Genomic DNA, 19,908 nt, shown 5'->3' on the forward strand with positions numbered 1-19,908 from the left:
TATTATCATACTCTTTAGTATCTCAGCTGCTCTTCAGAATAAGTACATTTTCCAAAACAAATACCAGACCTATTACATTATTTTGTAACAAGACATACTCAAATTTTCTTAACTGCTCAAAAAGAAAATCTTCTGCGTTTTGAGAACAGAATTTGATTGCAGCAGTTCATTTTCATACCGAAAATTTCTTCCCACATCTTACAACACAGAAGAGAAGCCAATTTAATTGTTATTATCAACTGTCCTCTGAGAGTCATGTTCCACCTTGTCTTCGGGACTCCAGTTAATTATATTTAGTCGTCTTTAGCTTTCATATTCATATTTGAAATTAACTTCTGTTTTGTTTGCTAAGTTCATTTCCATTTTTTATATACTTTTTTTTTTTTTTTTTTTTTGGTTTTTCGAGACAGGGTTTCCCTGTAGTTTCTAGAGCCTGTCCTGGAACTAGCTCTGTAGACCAGGCTGGCCTCAAACTCAGAGATCCGCCTGCCTCTGCCTCCCGAGTGCTGGGATTAAAGGCGTGCAGCCACCACCGCCCGGTTTCATTTCCATTTTTTATATACTTTGTTTTCCTTTTGGTGGTTTGTATTACTTAAAAATTACATTATCTTCATTTGCAGGTTTGGGGTTTTTTATTTTGTCTTTTTCTTCATTTTTCTCCTGACTTTTGTCAGCAGACACTTGATACCTTCATTGTCTAGTTATGAATTTTAGCTACTTTTTATATTCACATTAGTATATCATTCTAAGAATTTAATTTTTTTTATATTACATCCAGGCCTTTATCATATATGTATCTCAGCTGCTTTTGTGGGTTTATTCCTTAGAATGGCTTTTCTAGTGATTTTTTTTTTTTTTTTTTTGTTACCAGCACAAAGTCATGTAATCAGCCCTTAGCACTCACACACAAGAAATTATTTCTGGAAAGTTAATTTTGTGAAATGAGGTACTTTCCAATAATAAAGGCTTTATGAATTGGAGAATCTATCTTCTAATGCTTACAGACCGTCTTTTAAAATAATTAAGATTCACAAGAAATTATATAATATAGTACAAGGAGGTTCTGAATACCCTTCTTCCTGTTTGCCCATGGGTGACAAGTAGCTATGGTTTAATACCAAACTAAGAAACATACTGGTAGACCTTAATTCAGATTGTATGATATTGCATTTGCCCAAGATTCCTGAAGTGGCAGATTCATAGCATATTAGTTGTAGGTTGTGTCAGGAATGTTAGAAGAACTGATGGTGGCTAGGTATGACTATATAGAGCACTAGATGTCTAAGTAAAACACATCTGTATCTAGCCTGTGGTGGTAGTTATAAAATTTGTATAATGAAGTTAATAAGAACTAAACATAAGTGAGGACATATCAATCTTCTAGAATATGACCTTTTGAGATTGTATCTTTTCACTTAGTCAGATCCTCTTAGAACAACTAAGTTCAATCAGTAGTTTTTCCTTTTAGTGTTAATATTTTTTCCATCTGTTGAAGGTATTTAGTGTTTTCTAATTTGTGGCCATGAAAACTAAAATTGTTTTACATTCATGTTTATTGTGGTATTGTTTACAAACAAGTTATGGAATCAGTGTAGACACCTATCAAGTGGACAAAGAAAATGTATATATTAACAAACCAGTTTTATTCAGCCATAAAAAGTGAAATTACCTCATTTGCAGCCAAAAGGATGGAACTGAAGATGATCTTGTTAAACCAATATAAGCTCAGGTGGATTCTGCATGTAGATCCAAATTAAATAAACAAACCAAAAAACAACATCAAAGTAGAAGGTAGATTACTTGGAAAGAGGAAGGATGTAATGGTTGGCTGGACATGTCAGAGCACATATGAAAATGTCACAATGAAACCTGTTATTTTGTAAAGTGAATATACACTAATAAAAAATTTAAAGCTGTTATGACCTATGGTTTTATGTATACATATTTTCCTTCATGGGATAAATGACCAGGTGGATACGAGATTCTGTGTATTTTCAAAATTACTGTTTTCTCAGGAGCTATTCACAAGGTCACCTTGGTTCTTGATGTGTACCCAAAGGTGAGACTACTACTCAGAGAACGCACCCTTTAATGCCATTATTTCTCCTTCCTGTAAAACTTCCATCTATTTCTGTGTGCATTCTAGACCTTACTTTAAAAAGGTTAATATCCCTATGCAATATAGTTTGTAGTATTCTATATGCCAAATATACTACAGACACAGGCAATGGGTGATTTCCTCTCCTTAAGTGTCTCCTCCCTTTGAGGATTGTATGAAACCTGAATTTGAATTTGTTTATTGATAGTACAGTGGGTAGGGGAGCCTAGGCCTCTGAGCACACCAGGAGAAAGCTGGGGGTCTGTTTGGTTGTCCCCTTTTCTCTCATATTCGGAAGCGAACCTGTTTTCACTTCTTGATGACAAAATATTCCCAGTGTGGACCATCAACAGGCAATGGATGCTACAAAATAGTTTTTCAGTTTGTCTCATCTTAGAAAGAAATAATGAAAACAAAACACCAAGTTAATCACAAGGACCAAGAGAATGTTCATGAGAAAGACATAGAGTTAATACTTTAAAGGAAATACTATGATTTTAATTGCATTTCCTTGGTTGAATTTTGGAGCATTTAGAATTTAGGAATTAGCACTTTTAGATTTATTTCAAATTCCCAGTTGACTAAACTTGATTTCTATGTTCAATAGATTAAGAAGTAGGGTATGTTACAGGAGAACTTTTATTTCACGTTTCAACAAGTAATCTATTTGGCTTCTCCAGTGTTTACTAGATCATGTTAATGTTTAATTAAATGTTAAGATTCATAAGCCTACAATAAACTATTTGTTTGGCATCAGTTTACTCAGCATACTGCAGTGCAGGAAACATGACTAGCTGCAGGGCAAGGTTAGGCCTTGTTTCAGAAAATGAACATGTAGTAATAATGTAGCAAGAGCATCTATGTGGTTCTTCAAGAACCAGAGTCTCCTAAGGTGACAGCTCAGGGCACGCAAAAATTATAAGAGTTTTCCAATTCAGGGAAACTCAGTTCTTCCTAGTATATACAACAGGAGCTTTCTCAGTTCAGAAGCAGATTGCTAGTTAGGGCCTTTTTTTAACCCCAAACAAAAGCAATGTTGTCGGGCAATGGAGTAGATAATGTAACACCTTATTTAGCTTTTAGGATAAGTATGTGGATACTTGAAGTCAGCTGGATGAAACAGTTACATTTTTATTCCCAATTGCCTAGGAAGTACAGAAAAATAAAGACAAAAGACAAAACAAAATTTCTTTCTCTAAAGACAGATGGCTGGGTTGACTGGTAAACTTGCTTTAAGCCTATGACCCATTCCCTAGATCAATTTACTAGTGATGTTAGGAACTGTCACTATTACAAAGTATTATTAATCTGTCTTTGAGTCTCTTTCATCTTTCATCTTCTCATGACTGTGTAGTGGATCCAATTCAGAGCAGGATGGGAAGGAGGGAAGGTAGGAGGTGAACCGCATCTCTAATCATGTTCACTACGAAAAGATAAATCTGTATGTCTTAACAATAAAACTGAATGTGAAAGATAAAAGAGCCTGATAAGGTCTTGCAAACCAGGAAACTGGCTTAGTCTTGTGGGTCGTTACCAGTGTGAGGGTAACTTAACAAAAAGGACCAGTTCCCTGAACACCATCTTGAACCACATCTGCAAAATGAATAGTCTCAAATACCTCCACTGAAAGAAAGCCAATACTTTCAGTCATAGCAAGTTTATTATTTTACAGAATAATTTATGCAGTACTTTTGAAGACTGGTCATCCTCTACTATATAACTTGCCATATATTAGAATTAAAAAAATTCTTTAAGCTTGAAAATAACCAGATTTTATGTAGTAAATTCAACAAAGTGAATTACTGCGTTTATTTTTTTTCTTTTTGAATTTTGAATAAAACTGAAGAACATAATCTAAATATGTAGAAAAATAAAATCTTGGCAAAACTAAACTAGTGAGTAGAAGTTGTAATTCTAAGTGAATTTCATAGTTACAAAATTTTAAGTTAATGAACTTTGCAGTGCATAGTGAAAGGATAAAAATGGGAAATTTTTATATTAATCAGGAAGCCCAGTTGCTAAAAGTAGCAATATAATTCACATTAGACTTTAACTTTTTTTTCATACACCACGAATGCCCTTATAATGAAAATCAGTGTTATTTGGAGAAAACTTGAACTATATAAAATTGGGGATGGGGAGCACAAAGGATTTTTTTAAGTACCTACTAAATTTAGAAACAATTTTTATGAATTTTAAAAGGGGATATTCAAACAGTAATAGTTCTTAGTATGAGTGTTTAAATACTCACGCAACTTTTTGATCCATTTAATTATATCTCTAATTTCTTTAAACTAAACCTTGAGCACAAAAGCATCAAAGTTCAGTACCTTTTATATATTCCTAAGTAATAACTATCAATTTATTATTAATTAAATTTGAGCACATTACAAGTTAAGTACAGAAATGCCTGATTCTCTGAAATTCCACAAATACCCAGCATCCTAAAGTTACATGTAAATGGACCTCCTCTGCTGCTTGGCAAATCAATTCTAGCTGCTCTTAGACACTATTGAATCTATTACATGACTTCTGTGTTTACTGATATAATAATGATGGATTTTTTTTATCTGTTCATTTAGAACTCAGTACATTGAAGTATAGTCTTCAAAAAAGCCAGCAGCATTTTAAAATACACTTAAAGTAAGAGTTGGCCTAGTCCTAAATACCTTCCTGAACAGTCATGCAAGTAAACACAATCAGATATCACCTTGGAAGAAGAACATGGAACATTTGCACTTTTCCCCTGGATAACAGAAACATAGCAAAGCAAATTCAGAGCTTTATGAAAGAACAGTTGCCATGTTTAATACACCCGGCACTCTATAAAACTAGAGCCACTGTCATATGCTTATATAGATATATATTTCTTAATAAATTCTCTTGCTTGCTTCAAAATTTAAGGATGATCTTTTTCCTGGTCAGTCATTTCAAGGGAACAATAAATAAAGTAGAAAATGATGAAATGTTTTGCATATTTCTGTGGAAGAATGGAAAACATACTTCGAAAGATCCAGAAAATTAACTGTACAGAATGAACAGCTTATATACACTATCTGTGCAATTTTTCTCAGCTGGGGTATTTAATGCAAGAGCTCCTCCAAGACAAGAAGCCACATTCATTCTTGTCCAAATCCCTCTGTCTCTTCTATTGCAAAAAGAAGTTTTTCCTTTAGTTGTTCATAACTCTTATATGGTGGTAGATCCAAGCGATTAAAACTGAACAAAAACAAAAACAAAATCAGACGTTTTCAATAAAATAAACTGAAGAGATTTCTAATACAGTATTCTTTAACAATACATTGAAACCTGAATATTACGTATATAAAAATTTTGCCAAAGGTATCCTAACAGTTCAATATAATAATCAGCGTGTCAACACATCTAAATTTCATAGAAGAATCTATTCAACTTTAAGACATAAAGTATCTATATATTTGCCAAAGAATAATGGAATTATAAATAATATCAACATGTTAAAGAATGGATTAAAAAATGGGTTTTCTTTTGCAATTTCTGTGTCATAGGTCATAAGGCTCCATAACTTTTCTTAGGTTAAGAATTAATTTCATCCAATTATTCATTCATTCATTATTTATTTTCTGAGAAATTTTGTGTGCAAGATGTTGCAGCAGCTCATAATATAGTGTTGAATCCTAAGTTCCTTCTCTCATGGAAGCTATGTTCTGAATAGAGACAGTCAATGAAAAGATATATATATATATATATATATATATATATATATATATATATATATTTGTCTTTTTAAGTAATCTCACCATATTAGATTATAATCTACAAACTGACCATTTTCCAATCCTTCCAAGATCAATTCTTTTCTGAAACTGAATGATGAAAAGAAAAAATACTAAAAATAAAAAGAATAATATTCAATTTCTAAAATATGGTTCTGCCTAATTTCATTAGACTCAACTTTCCATGGTTTTGGTAGCTTAGTGAAACACCCAGGAAAGGGTCAAAAACCTTTCAGTACTTTCATTTTTTTTTTTTGTAGACACTTTCCATCTATCTGTCCTTGCTTCCACCCAGGCAAGTTAGGAAAGCTGATAATTAAGAGTCTTTAGGAGAAGGCAGTCAATTTCAACAGTTATGAAAACCATCATAACATACTAGTTTCTTCATATGAAAAAAACATAAATATATCGATGGTAGCAATATATACTTTATATTCATTGCTTTTCATTTTAAACTATGCTCCAAGAAAGGAAGACTCTTAATGGTAATTGAGGTTAGGAAATAAACAACAACAAAAACCTTATACATTATAGTCCTACACCAAAATAGTCTTTCACACACCCTTGAAAAATTTTGTCATTCTACTAAATTTCATTTTTCCTCTTGATCATTTCTGCTGTCACTTTACTCTTGTGTATACATCTCTGACTCATCTGGACCATTAAGAATTTGTTCCTCAAGAGGACCCTAAGAGAGACATACATGGATCTAATCTACATGGGAAATAGAAAAAGACAAGATCTCCTTAGTAAATTGGGAGCATGGGGACCATGGGAGAGGGTAGAAGGGGAGGGGAGGGGAGAGGATGGGAGGGAAGTGGAGAAAAATAGGAAGCTCAATAAAAACAGTTTTTTAAAAAAGAATTTCTCTGTTCACTTTGTATCCACTTATTTTCTTCACTCCCTAAGTTGCTTTATATCACAGCTTGAGTACTTATCTAAAAAGACACACTAGTTTACACCACTCTTGGAAACCTTTTGCTGCTAAAGCTGCAGAAGATGTAGAATGATAAATGGAAGACTAGTATTAACTTATTTTATGTTTTTTTTTGACGTAATACATGTTTTTCTCTACAGTTATTTCTTTTATCTCTCCTTGGCCTAGAATACCCTACATGTGAAAGTCTCATCTGTTCACCAACAATCATCTTAAACACTACAACTTCTAAGAAGTTTACCTATAGAATCTTACATAGCTCTTTATTTCAATTTTAGCATTTATATCATGACTGACTGTTTTCCTCCATAAGCACTGAGTCATCTCTGAACTATTAGTAAATACTTAATTTAGGGACACTTAAGCTGAATAACAGATGACAATGGATTATTTGAAAATACCCAAAGAGATGTTTCAATAAATTAACCTTTATGTTTGTGTTGCTTCATAAAGGCCAGAGATATATTAACTAAGTACGCTTGTTTTTTATTGAATGTTTAGTATATAAATAGCAAAGTCCTGGTTTTAGGTCTGGCTTTGAGTCTGATGTACTCAAAATAGATAAAATCAAATTTGCTACTTCTTCTCTGTAAAAAGGGCAGAGACCTGCAGCCCATGTATTTTCCATGTAACCTGAAAAAGCTGTATGCTTATTATTTATTGACTCTATACCCAGGGAACTTTAAAGCTGCTACCTCACTATGAAGATAATAGTAGCAGTAATGCCTATCTTACTGACAGTGATTAAGGCTAACTACATTACTGATGAGATTACAATTTACCTTAATCATTATTGTTAGAAACCAAAATCTTTCTGATCACCTGTTTTTTTTTTTAATCCAAATGTTCATCAAAATACTCATTTGTATTTTCCCTTGTTTGAACTAAATCTCAACCCATCTCAGACTTCTTTGGGTCTGGCCTGAGCTTCACATGGTTTTCAGTCTCTTATAGTCTTGACTCTTCATCTCTTGCTATAACTGAAATCCAACAAGGCAGAAAAATGTCATTTCCTCTGAAGCTAATCCGTAAAAGCTTTCCTTTTCTGATGCACATACTTTTCACCTATGTGGCCTTTCTAAATTTCTTACTACATGTTCTTACACAACATGGTTGTGTTTCATTGACTTACAGCTTTGATTTAGAGGACTTATTTCACAGTTCATATGGATGAAAAACAATGTCATGGCCTCCCTCTTCCTTGCCCTCCTCACTCTTGAGTGATCTGTTGCTCTATTTTTTTTCAGTTACTGACCTCGGGGTCTTATCTTTAATACTGTCAACACCGAAGAAGAACATTTCTTTATATTGTTTTTTGATCATGTCTTTCAAGTTTATTTCAATGAAAACGCAAGCCTGTTTGGCCAATACTCTTCACCACCATATGAAAATTATACCAAGAGAATATAAACAACTTTAAGTAGATTAAAAACAGTTGTCAATGTTGCCTAACTTAAAAGTTTAAATGGACTCACTAATAAGTTCCACCAGCCTTTTAAAGAAAACTAACACTAGCACACCTCAAAACATTCCATAAAATAGAAAGGGAAGAAATTTACCACATTCATTTTATGAGACTAGTATTTCCCTAGTACCCAAAGTGGATAAAGCAAAGAAAGTAAGAAAGAAAGGAAGGAAGGAAGGAAGGAAGGAAGAAAGAAAGAAAGAAAGAAAGAAAGAAAGAAAGAAAGAAAGAAAGAAAGAAAATTATAGGCCATTATCCTTGATGAACACTGATAGAACAGTTTTCAAGAAAATACTGGTGAACCAAATTCAAATTCAAGAACACATTAAAAAGATCATGAGGCTAGAGAGCGAGCTCAACAGTAAAGAACACTGTTTAGTCTTCCAGAGGACCCAGGTTCACGTCCTAGCACCCACAGTGGCTCACAACCACCTGTAACTCAACTTCCCAGGGAATCCAAGGCTTTCTGACCTCAACTGGCATGGAGTACAAACTTGCATATAGGCGAAAACACTCATGCACATAAAATGGAAAGAAAAATATTTATTCATCATGACTGAGTTCCATTTCAGGAATTCAAGAATGGTACAAAATATGCAAAAAATACCTCATAGTATTACACAAAGATCAGAAATCACCTAATCATGACAACAGATGTGGAAAATGGGATGACAGAAGAACATCCCCTCAAAATAAAAGTCTGGAAACACCTAATTGAACCAAAAGGGCATATATGACACCTATAATCAACATTGCGGTGAGTGGGAAAATTAAAAAAAACTCCCTAAACCAGGAAGAGAAAGAATGCCTATTTTCTCTACTCCTATTTTATATAGTTCTTTTAGTCTTGACTAGAGCAAATAACAGATGGAAACAAACAGGAAAGGAAGAAGTCAAAGTACCTTTATTTGCACAGTATAACTTTATATGTCGGAGACTATAAACTCCATCAGCTTTTTAGAACTAAGAATCACTTTGAAAGTAGCAGGACACAAAATTCACATATAAAAATCGGTAGCTTTCTTATAACCCAAAAATGAACTTGGCAAGAATGAACTTAAGAAAGCAGTCCCCATTCATTTAAAACAAAACAGAAACTCACCAATGAATAGAGCTATCCATAAAAGTGAAAGACCTCTCATTGAAATTATTAAGTACACTTACAGTAGAAGCAGAAAAAGATACCAAAAGGGGGAAAGACCACTTACACCCATGGATTGATAAAATTAATATATTACTAAAATAAATCTACAGATCCAATGCAATCTCCATTAACATTCCAATGGCATTCTATACAGAAACAGAAAACTAAGTCTTAAAATTCATATAAAAACATAATTATGCCAACTCTCATTTTGTACCTAAAGGACTCTTAACATGCTACAACTGATTTTTACACTCTATGTTTCAAAAGATCCCAAAGAGCAAAGCAATACTGAGCAAAGAGAACAATGCTGGAGAGATTATCCAATTTCAAGTTAAACTAAAAAGCCAAAGAAACAAAACAGATAGATCAACACAATAAAATGTCACAGAAGCAGCTAAAGCCATTTGACTTGGCAGATTCCAAAAATATACACTAGAAAAACATACAAACTGTGCTGAAAAATGGATATCCAAGTGTAGAAAAATAAAACTAGATCTATATTTCTCATTCTTTACCTACCATCAATTTAAGATGTATCAAATATCAAAATGTAAAACTTGAAACAGCTAGAAGAAAACATAGGAAAAATAGCCCAATATACAGGATTCTCTAAAAAGGAGTCCTATATCAGGAAATGAAACCAAGAGCTAATAAACAGGTTTGCATGAAATTATAAAACTTCAACACCATAAAAGGAACAAATGAGTGCAAAGACAGCCTAGAGAGCAGGGCAAGAATCTGTCATCTAAACATTTGACAAAGAACTACTGACTGACACGAGGACTAAGAACTAATTAAACTAAATACTAGAAGCCAAGCAAACCAATCAAATAGACTAATGAAATGAACAGACAATTCTCAAAACAAAGAAATGGTCAATACATAAAAAAGAAATGCTCATTGTCCTTAGCCATCATGGAAATACAAATCACAACGACTTTGAGAGTCTCCATCCTTCCAGTTAGAATGGCTACTATGACAAAAGAACACAAGCTGGTGAGGACAGGCCAAAGACAGAACCCTATGCACTGCTAGTGAAAACGTAGGTAGTCTACTTGCTATGGGAATCAGTATGGAAAGTTCTCTAAAACTGGAACTTCCACACGATGACACAGTTATGCCATCCCGAGGTATGTATGTAAAGAACTCTAAATCAACATGCCACAGTGATTCTTATTGTCTAAGTTAGAAGAATATTCACAAAGTCAAGTTATGTTATCAGCCTAAAGGTCTCAAAACAGATGAATGGACAAAGAAAATGGGGTACATATAAACATATACACTAAAAGTTTTATTCTGCCACAATGAATGAAGTTATGTTATCTTCAAGAAAATATCCAAATGGATAATCATATTAAGCAAAGTAAGACTTAGAAAGGAAAATTTCACATGTTCTCTTCTATTTATGTATCCTACATTATAATACCGGTCTATGGGACACAATAGTAGAAGCAAGACTATAGGAGAAATGAATGGCAATAATGGGGAAGGGGGACAAAGGAGGGAAAGAGGTTGAACTTGGTCGAATATATATTTACATGAAGATGTCTGTACCAAACCCATTAGTATATACAATGAATATGTCAGTAAACTTTAGTATTAATGTTAGAAAAGGCATATATTCAAACATGAAGATTTAATAAACACTAAACATAATGTTTAGTGCTTCATAAAGCCCTGGATTTATTTATTTTGACAAGTACATATTGTTGAAGTGTATCAAAGAACAGCTTGGAATTTTATTTGTCCTAAGGCACTACCAAGTTTTAGCACATTTTTACATGTTTCTGCACATGTAAAAGTACCAAGGCAATAAAAAACCAAATGATGGCTTAGGATGAAAATAATTTTGAACTCCTGAAAAAACCACATACCATTTGTGGTGTGGATAATGTAACATTTCCTTGCATTCTCTTTCTACCACTTCTTCTGTTATACTTTTACTAGATGATTGCTCTTCACTCTGATCATTTGTTATTTTCAATTCCTTAAGCCTTTAAATTTCCTTATAAGGAAGTCCAAATTACAATAAAAATATGTGCTAAATCATGTATTTCAAATTATGTTCGTATTTTCTGACTCACTAAGTTCCAGTTAGGTCAGTTAATTATGTTCATGTTTTCCGACTATGCTCTAGTCACTGCAGTCAGATTTCAGTTCTTCAGGGGTTTTGCTTTCTTCAGCACTTATTCCAAGAATATTCTACTTTTCCCCATAGCATGCTTTCATTAAACTTAAGTTAAATATTACCCTGTCCAAAGAGTCTGACTCTCTATCCATGTCATACCACACACTTCAATTGTTACAGCACTCTTTTCTCCTCTTACCTATTTAACTTCTCTGTCCTACAAAGACTTCATAAAAATTCCAAGAGTAATTCCATCCTACTTGCTATATAATGGGTATTCTAAAATAGTCATTAAACCAATGGGCACATTCTAAAGTATTTCTGTTAAAGCTACACACTCGTTCTAGAGCACTTAGTTACAGAAAGACTTCATTATACATAAAGTATAATGAAGAAGTAGCTATAATGGCTCTTACCTGCAAACAAAAAAACAAACAAACAAACAAACAAACAAACAAAAAGGCCCTCACCTTCCTGTTTAGGATTCTTGAACTTACCATGTATGACTCCTTGGTAACCAGGTGTCTTTGCCAACTTTTTCAATACAAAACTTTTGAGGCCCATTACTTCCTAAATCAGGAATATAGGATAAAATAAACATAAACTGTGGTTGGTTCTTTAAAACTAACAGAAACATGTCATATTGTTACATGAATGATACAGAGGAAACTGAAAATTTTATAATATAGTCTGCTTCTGTGAGAAGCTTTTTCATGCCACAGAGATATTGAAGAAAGAATTATAACCATGGAGAGAAAGGTAACTTTTTTCATACAATCTGGCTTCCCTAGTAATTACCCTATGGAGTAAAGCAGAAGCTATCTCCTTTTTCATCTTATCTCACAAACTGTGGTGGTCTGCATGAGCATGGCCCCCACAGGCTCAAAGATTCGAATACGTGACCACTAAGGGGTGGCTCTATTGAGAAGGATTAGGAGGTGTGGCCTTTTTTGGAGGAAGTGCATTACTGGGCATGGGCTTTAAGGTTTCAAAAGTCCATAGTAAGCCCAGTGTCTTTCTCTTCCTGCTGCCTGTGATCTGAATGTAGAAAGCTCAGGTACTCCTCCAGCACCATGTCTGCCTACATGTTGCCTCCTGCCATGACAATGGACTAAACTGAAACTGTACACAAGTCCCAGCTAAATGCTTTCTTCTGTAAGAGCTGCCACGGTCAAGGTGTATCTTCAGGGCATAACAGTAACTAAGACAAAAATGCCTTCGGTACCAATGACTGCCTTTTTTCTATTGTAGAAACCTTACATATAACCCAGAAAAACAGTCATTATCACAAAGCTAACTTCAGAGAAACTGCAGTGAATCTGCATTTACCCATGAGCTCAGCAAATCCTCCTAGAGGTAACCGGCAGGTTCCAGTGACAAACTGCAGGAGGCGCATTCTCACTTCATTATCAGTTTCCTTCACAAACTGTATGACAGAATCAGATGTACTTTAATATAAAAAAAGGGTCAATGTCCCACCAATAATGAACAGTAAACAGGTGAAAATGTTTTTTTTTTTTTAAAAAAAAACATTAACACTGATACTGGTTTATTGTTTAATAAGGCAACAAAAACGAGTGTTTGTAGTACTACATAGGTGCACTGTGGTCACTTCAGCTAACCAGCACAGTAACACTACAACCAGTCACTACTACAGCTATCATATAAACGGGAAATAAACAAGAGGCTTAGAAACCTTAAGTCACTTGCCTACAGTAACATGTCTAAGAGGTACACTTGTCTCTTACTAAGGGCCGGTGTTAAGTACTGTACCATGTGTGTCTCATTTACATAGACACCAATCTACGAGACAGCTGTAATCATCAGCAATCTCACCATACATGCAAGAAAAGAAAGGCTTGTAGAGTTTAAGTACTTTGTCTCTTCAAACTCCTAAAATGCAGAACATTTGAACTCTGGTCTCATTGAGGCCTAAACCACTGTTAAGCTTTATCAACTACTCCCTTCCAAGCTACAAAAACAAATGAACACTTCCCATTGCTTTTTGCTGTGGAATTTTCTGCTATTAAGCATTTTTCAAACTTTTATGTCCTTTATTAGTACCTGAAAAACTAAAGATGTCTTCAAAATTAAAAAGTCTGCTGTCAAGTTCTTTTGAAACAGGAATGTGGATGGCAAATACTGGTTGGTAGGAATATGACTAAAGTCAGTCACTGAAGAGGGAAGTTTGAGAACAAATGGGCTTCTTTAAAATAGGGAATAATCACGGGGTGGCTAATTTTCATTATGAACTTGACTGGATTAATTAAAAACCTTAATTGAGGCATAAGCTTTGGGAATGTCTCTGATGTGTTCCAGAGAGAATTAACTGAAGGAAGAAGACTCTCCCCTAAAAGTAAGAGGCACCATGACGTGGGCTATGTCCCAGGCTGAATCAAAGAAAACCAGAGTAGGCCATCTCTACTTCCGGATGTGCATAGCTATGACAAGCTCCCAAGCTCTTAACTTCATGCTGTGACGACTGGTACTCTTAGAACTGTAAGGCAAAATATCGTTTTGAGTTCTTAAGTAGTTCTTGTCAAGAATTTGTTCACAGCAACGAGAAAGTCGATAATGTAACAGTTTAGTTAAACATAAGATGCTTTGCTAATCTGATCGAAAACTTTGCATAGAATTGGGGGGATGTGACAGTAAGCTCTAACCTGATGGTTTTCTACCTGCCCAGAAATGAACTGCTTCATTAGAGTGCTCAGACCTGAGTAATAATTTACACGGGTCCCCTGTGATAACTAAAGAAATTTAATATGGAGCCAGGCATTCCTGAAGGGCTGTTGACCTTTTGATCTGTGACACCTGGGTGATCCTAGTGGCCTGCAGGTGTGATAAGAATAGAATAATGGGCTGTGAGGCATTAACTACTGTCTTTGCTTCTGTAAAACCTGCTTTTGCTATGGGAAAGGGGATAAAATGGTGTTTTTATTACTATATAGAAGGGATAATAAGAAACATCTGGGGAAGTAAAACAATTTTTCTGCCCAGCTCTGGATTCCATGGATGGTTGTAATGCATACCTTTGTGATGTTTGCCTTAAAACTACACCTTAAAACTATCCCACCCCCTTCTGCATGGCATACTGTTTGATTCTAAGGTTGCCGTCCTTCTGCTAGCAATAATAATAAACTCATTTAATCTAAATTATAATTGAGTCTAAGTCTCTTGTTTCTCCTAGTGGATTCAAATGCCACAACACCATCAAGATATAGGAAACACATTTTATTACCAGTTCTGACATAAACCTCACCATTTTACCTAAATCAAACAGTTCAGAAATACAAATACTCATTGGGCTTCTATGACCCTAAGTTCCTCAACTATTTAGACACACATGTCCAAATAAAAAGTCTTTAAAGTGTAAGGATATAGGAAAGGGTGCAAAGGGGAACACCTGTACACACTGCCTGATATGCAGTTCTGTGTTTCAGACTGAAAGCAGACTTACTCCTGTGTAAATATGAACAACAGACTAGTTTTTAAAAACGTTTTCTCAGCTTGGCCTCCAACTACTAACCTCTTTTCCTAATCTCTTCCCCCCTCTTCCTACCTTTCAGAAGTGGTATATTTATATCCTATAGCATATACATACAAAAAGTAAATGTTACAGTTCATTCAATCCTCTCCTGGTACATATCTTAGTTCTGTTAGCATACAAACTATTATTGCATTAAGCACTTTGGTGTATGTCACTTTGTACATGCTGATGACTATGTAAAACAGGTTCCCAGAAGGGTCTACATGTTAAATTATTATGCCATGAACTAATAGGAATAATTCTTATAAAAGATGTACCATTTGGAAAATCTCCCCATAATATAAAACCCAGCTTTTTCACCCGAGTGTGAAATTATCAGAAGTGCAAACATTAAGTTGCTTAGATGAGTTGTAGTTAGTGAGATAAATTATAGAAAGAATATTCTAGGCCTAGAGATTTAAAATCTTCAATACAAAAACACAAAGTGAAACAAAATATCTCTTAAAATGTACTTAAACAGCTGGGCAGGGCTGGCTCATGTCTTTAACCCAAGCGCAGGAGATAGAAGCAGACAGATTTCTGTAAGTTCGACACCAGCCTGGTCTTCAGACTGAGTTCCAGAACAGCTAGGGCTATATAGAAACCCTGTCTTGAAAAAAAAAGTGCTTAACTATTAGTATGGTGCATTTGGATGTTCTACCTGGTCACAGCTAAAGCCAAAACACAGTATGAAAAACCTATCATTCTTGTATATTACTGTCTGAATTATTCTAATTCTTTAGCATAATATCACTTTCAGAATTAAATACCCACATTGACCTCATCATTTAAAACATACAGCTGGCTGGATGTTGTGGAAGATGCCTGTAATCCCAGCACTGGATGAGCTGATGCAATATGAAAGCAAATTCAAGACCAGCCTGGGCCATTCAGGCAGACCCTATCTCAATGTGCAACCCCAACAACTCCAAAACCAGTCAATATTTGGGATCCCACTAAAGATTGCTCAGACCTCCATCTAGAAAAGAGTGAATGAGTTGGAAGATAAAACACAGGTCCAAAGGCAGTCTCAAAAATAATAAACTACTTTAAAACCACTTTTTATGAGAAAACATTATTTTCTTCAAATAATTTGTCTCAAAAAACATAAAGCGAATACCTGCCAAAACCAAATAATTTGCTTGCTGTTTCTTGTATAATGTCGGTACACAGTGTTTCTCTGCCAGTCTGCCAAGTCAACCTCTTGCATGCCACACAGCATAACCTGGGGAAGAAGCCCAGAATCAGCCACAACAAAGACTGGAGGGGGGGATTGTTTGTCTTTTTATTATTTATAGAAGTTTCTGAAAATATGTTCTGGGTAGAATAGTTTGTCAGGGTAGTTTCTGCCAGTGTTTTGGTGTTTGTTTTCCTTTCCCTCCTTCCTGAGGCAGGGTCTCACTATGTAGTCCTGGGAGGGGGTGGGGAGGGGCTGGAACTCACTCTAATTCCTGGCTAGCATACAGGAATGGCAGTCCTCAGCATACCCTTCCAGTGCTGGAGCTATAGATGTCTGCCATCAAGCCTAGCCTTTTTATTTCCTTAAGGGTATCTTTTAAAGAACACAATTTTTACTTTTGATGAAGTCAGGCATGCTTTTTCTTTACAGTAATAAAAACTAAATCTCTGTAAGCAACTTCTGCCTATATCACGAACACTTATATATACATTCAGATGTTTGTGTAACTTGTATTTCATTTCCATAGGTAAACACCCAATGGAAGATTTGCTAGGGCATGAGGAAGACATACATTAACATTATAACCTGAGAAATTACCAACATTATCCAAAGTGGAATTTCATTTAGGCTACTATTCTATTCTTTTATTTTAGGTTTTCATGTTTACAGTTAATATTCATTAAAAGTAAACTTTATTTATGGGCTGAGACAGGGGCCAAAGTTAACTTTCTTTCACATGGATATCCAACTGCTTCAACATTATTTGTTATTTCTCTTTCTCCACTGAAAATAATTTGACAATCATACTCTGCTGTTTCTGGATTTATTTAGATGCCATAAACCAAAATGTGTACATTTGAAATATGCTACATTGAAGACATTATGGTAAATAAAATAAACAGTCATAAAAACACAAATATAATATGATTTCACTTATAGGAGATGTAAACAAAATAATAAAAATAAAGTAGGGGTACATGGGGCTTTGTGTTTAATGTGTGTAGATTTCAGTTTTTATAAGATGGAAGAATTCCCAAGTCTTGATGTATAATGATGCAGTTATACGTAATATTATTGAATTGCATACCTAAAACTCATTAAAGTGGCAAATTTTGTGTGTATTTTACCCTATATAGACAAAGCCACTTCTGATACATGCCCAACCTTACTTCCATGCAGGCAAGACCATCAAGCATTCATTTAAACATCTTACCTTTCATGTTAAGTCACTATTTAAGATTTCTGAAACTTCCTTAAATTATTAATAGTGATCAAATTCCTCTTTATGACCCTTAACAGGTGACACAGATTAATGATTTTGTACTTGTAATACTATTGTTCTTAAAACATTAAAAACCATAAGACACACCCAATGCCACATACTTTAGACAAATGAGAAAAATCAGTATGTGTGGACATTGTGTAAAATCATAAAACAAGCCAAAGATGGTGGAGCATTGCTGGTATGTGAAGACTGTGGAGGTTGAAACAGGAGGATCAGTCTGAGCAGAAGTAGACCTTGTCTTGAACAAAGGAACAAACAACACTGAACCTGAAAAGGAAAACAAGCCCACCCATTCGCCCATCAGCATTCCCTACTATCAAACAATAAAGAGCCTAACCTCCAATTCTTTCTCATCAAAGTATTGTAGCCACTGAAGGGGAACAACTTCATTAAACCCATCAAGGAAAGCTTTGGTCTGTTCTTGAACTCCTCTAGAAAAACGCCATTCTGTCATTAAACTGAAAATAAAGACAGCATTTGAAAATAGGTCATTTATATATGAAGTTAAGGGACAAAAACATTAAGAAAGCCTCGAGTTCCTTTTCTTTTTTCAAAATATACACCTCCAAATATATGCACACAAATATGTATGCATGCATATATCTGATTTTAGAGCTAACATGATTTTCCATTACCAAATTCATGTTTTAGTTACTTTTATTTTTTGAGATTATAATTTAATTATAACATTTCACCCATCTCTTTCCTTCATCCAAATACCCCTCCCATATTCCAATAAAAGGAAAATCCAGAAGAAATAATACATTTCTTAACACATATGATCAACCACAATTACATGAAAAGTCTATAAACAACTTAAACAGATCTATAAAATGCAGTGAGATAAGAAAAGTAATAAAGAATCTTCTAAGTAAAATGGCTCAGGCCTATAAGGACTCACACACACATAACTCACATCAGTGCTCTTCAACATGGTTCAAAGAACTCCATCCAAGTCATTTTAAAAAGACAGTTATCACCTGATACCAAAAATTCACAAGGAGAGACAGACTGACAGATACAAACACACACAAACATGAAAGAGAGACTGAGACTCTAAGATTATAGAATGTAAATCACATGGGATTTCTGAGGATGGAGAAAAGGCCTTTGACTAAGTACAACCCTTTAAGACAAAAGCCCTGGAGAATCTAGAATCACGCACCAACATCATAAAGGTTGTAATTGTAGTCATTACAATAAAAGCAGGAAAACCACAATGCATGTCTGAGCAGGACTGAGACAAGGTGCTTACTTAGTATATCACTTGAAGTCTTTGCCAAAGTAATAAGGTAAGAAAGAAACAAAAGGCATAAGCAGGAGCAAGTCATGTTATTTCTGTTTGCAGGCAATGTGACTCTATATAGGACAAATGCTAAAAACTCCACATCAGAAAACTCTTAGAACTAATAAGCAAGTTTGGAAAAGTAACAAGACAAATATATATATATATTTGTCTTGTTACTTTTGTATATTTTAAATATGTATATATAAATCACCTATTAATAATTTTTACAGAAGTCAGTTAACAATTTTTCTATAAACCAGTAATGAACATGCAGAGAAAGAAATCAGGAAAACAATCACATTATGATAGCTAGAACATAAATCTTAGGAATAAATCTAATCAAGAAAGTAAAGACCTCTGTAGTGAAAATATTAAAACACTAAAGAAAGAATCTGAAGAAGAAAGAAAATGAAAGCCACCCATACTCATGGAGCAGCAAGAATTAGTAGCATGGGGGCTGCAGAGATGGCTCAGAGGTTAAGAGCACTGGCTGTTCTTCCAGAGGTCCTGAGTTCAATTCCCAGCAACCACATGGTGGCTCACAACCATCTATAGTGAGACCTGGTACTCTCTTCTGGCCTATAGGCATAAATGCAAACAGAATACTGTAAAACATAATAAATAAATAAATAAATCTTTAAAAAAAAAGAATTAGTAGCATGAAAATAGCTACACTGCCAAAAGCAAGATACAAACTCAATGGAAACCATGTCAAATTTAATGATATTCTGGAAAAAAATAGATTAAAAAAAAACCCTAAAATTTGTAGGGAAATGCAAAATTCCCTAGACAGCCTAGCAATCTAGAACAAAAAGAACAATTTAAACAGAACCCCAGTCAGAAAAATAAATGATCTGACTCAAAAACAGACACATGGATCATTTCAATAAAACACAAGTCCAAGAGTTACATAGCCACTGGACCTTTGTCTAATGAATGGGTAGTTCTTGAAAGATGAGGTGCAAATAGTAAAAAAATTGTTCAACATCTCTAGTCAATACAGTCTCACCCTAAAATGCCTGCCACAGAGAAAACAACAAATGCCAGGAAGGAAGCAGGGAAAAGAGAATCCTCACATCCTGCTGCTAAGAATGTA

At 34.6% G+C, this 19,908-nt stretch overlaps 1 protein-coding gene across 4 annotated transcripts in view; it reads right to left on the bottom strand.

The window, feature by feature from the left end:
- Nucleotides 1–3,204: 3,204 nt before the first annotated feature.
- The window catches only part of Wwp1 (WW domain containing E3 ubiquitin protein ligase 1), a 90,440-nt gene continuing 73,736 nt past the window's right edge, over nt 3,205–19,908 (bottom strand). For all 4 annotated transcript variants that reach the window (XM_038347146.2, XM_038347145.2, XM_038347148.2 and 1 more), the window contains 5 exons: nt 17,862–17,982; nt 16,180–16,284; nt 12,860–12,956; nt 12,028–12,100; nt 3,205–5,317 (listed from right to left, as the gene is read on the bottom strand). In XM_038347146.2, the coding sequence (XP_038203074.1) occupies nt 5,218–5,317; nt 12,028–12,100; nt 12,860–12,956; nt 16,180–16,284; nt 17,862–17,982 (496 nt within the window). In that variant the 3' untranslated portion in view covers nt 3,205–5,217. The remainder of the gene's footprint in view (nt 5,318–12,027; nt 12,101–12,859; nt 12,957–16,179; nt 16,285–17,861; nt 17,983–19,908) is intronic.

Source organism: Arvicola amphibius, chromosome 11 (genome assembly GCF_903992535.2).
Source record: "Arvicola amphibius chromosome 11, mArvAmp1.2, whole genome shotgun sequence".
Classification (NCBI taxonomy): domain Eukaryota; kingdom Metazoa; phylum Chordata; class Mammalia; order Rodentia; family Cricetidae; genus Arvicola; species Arvicola amphibius.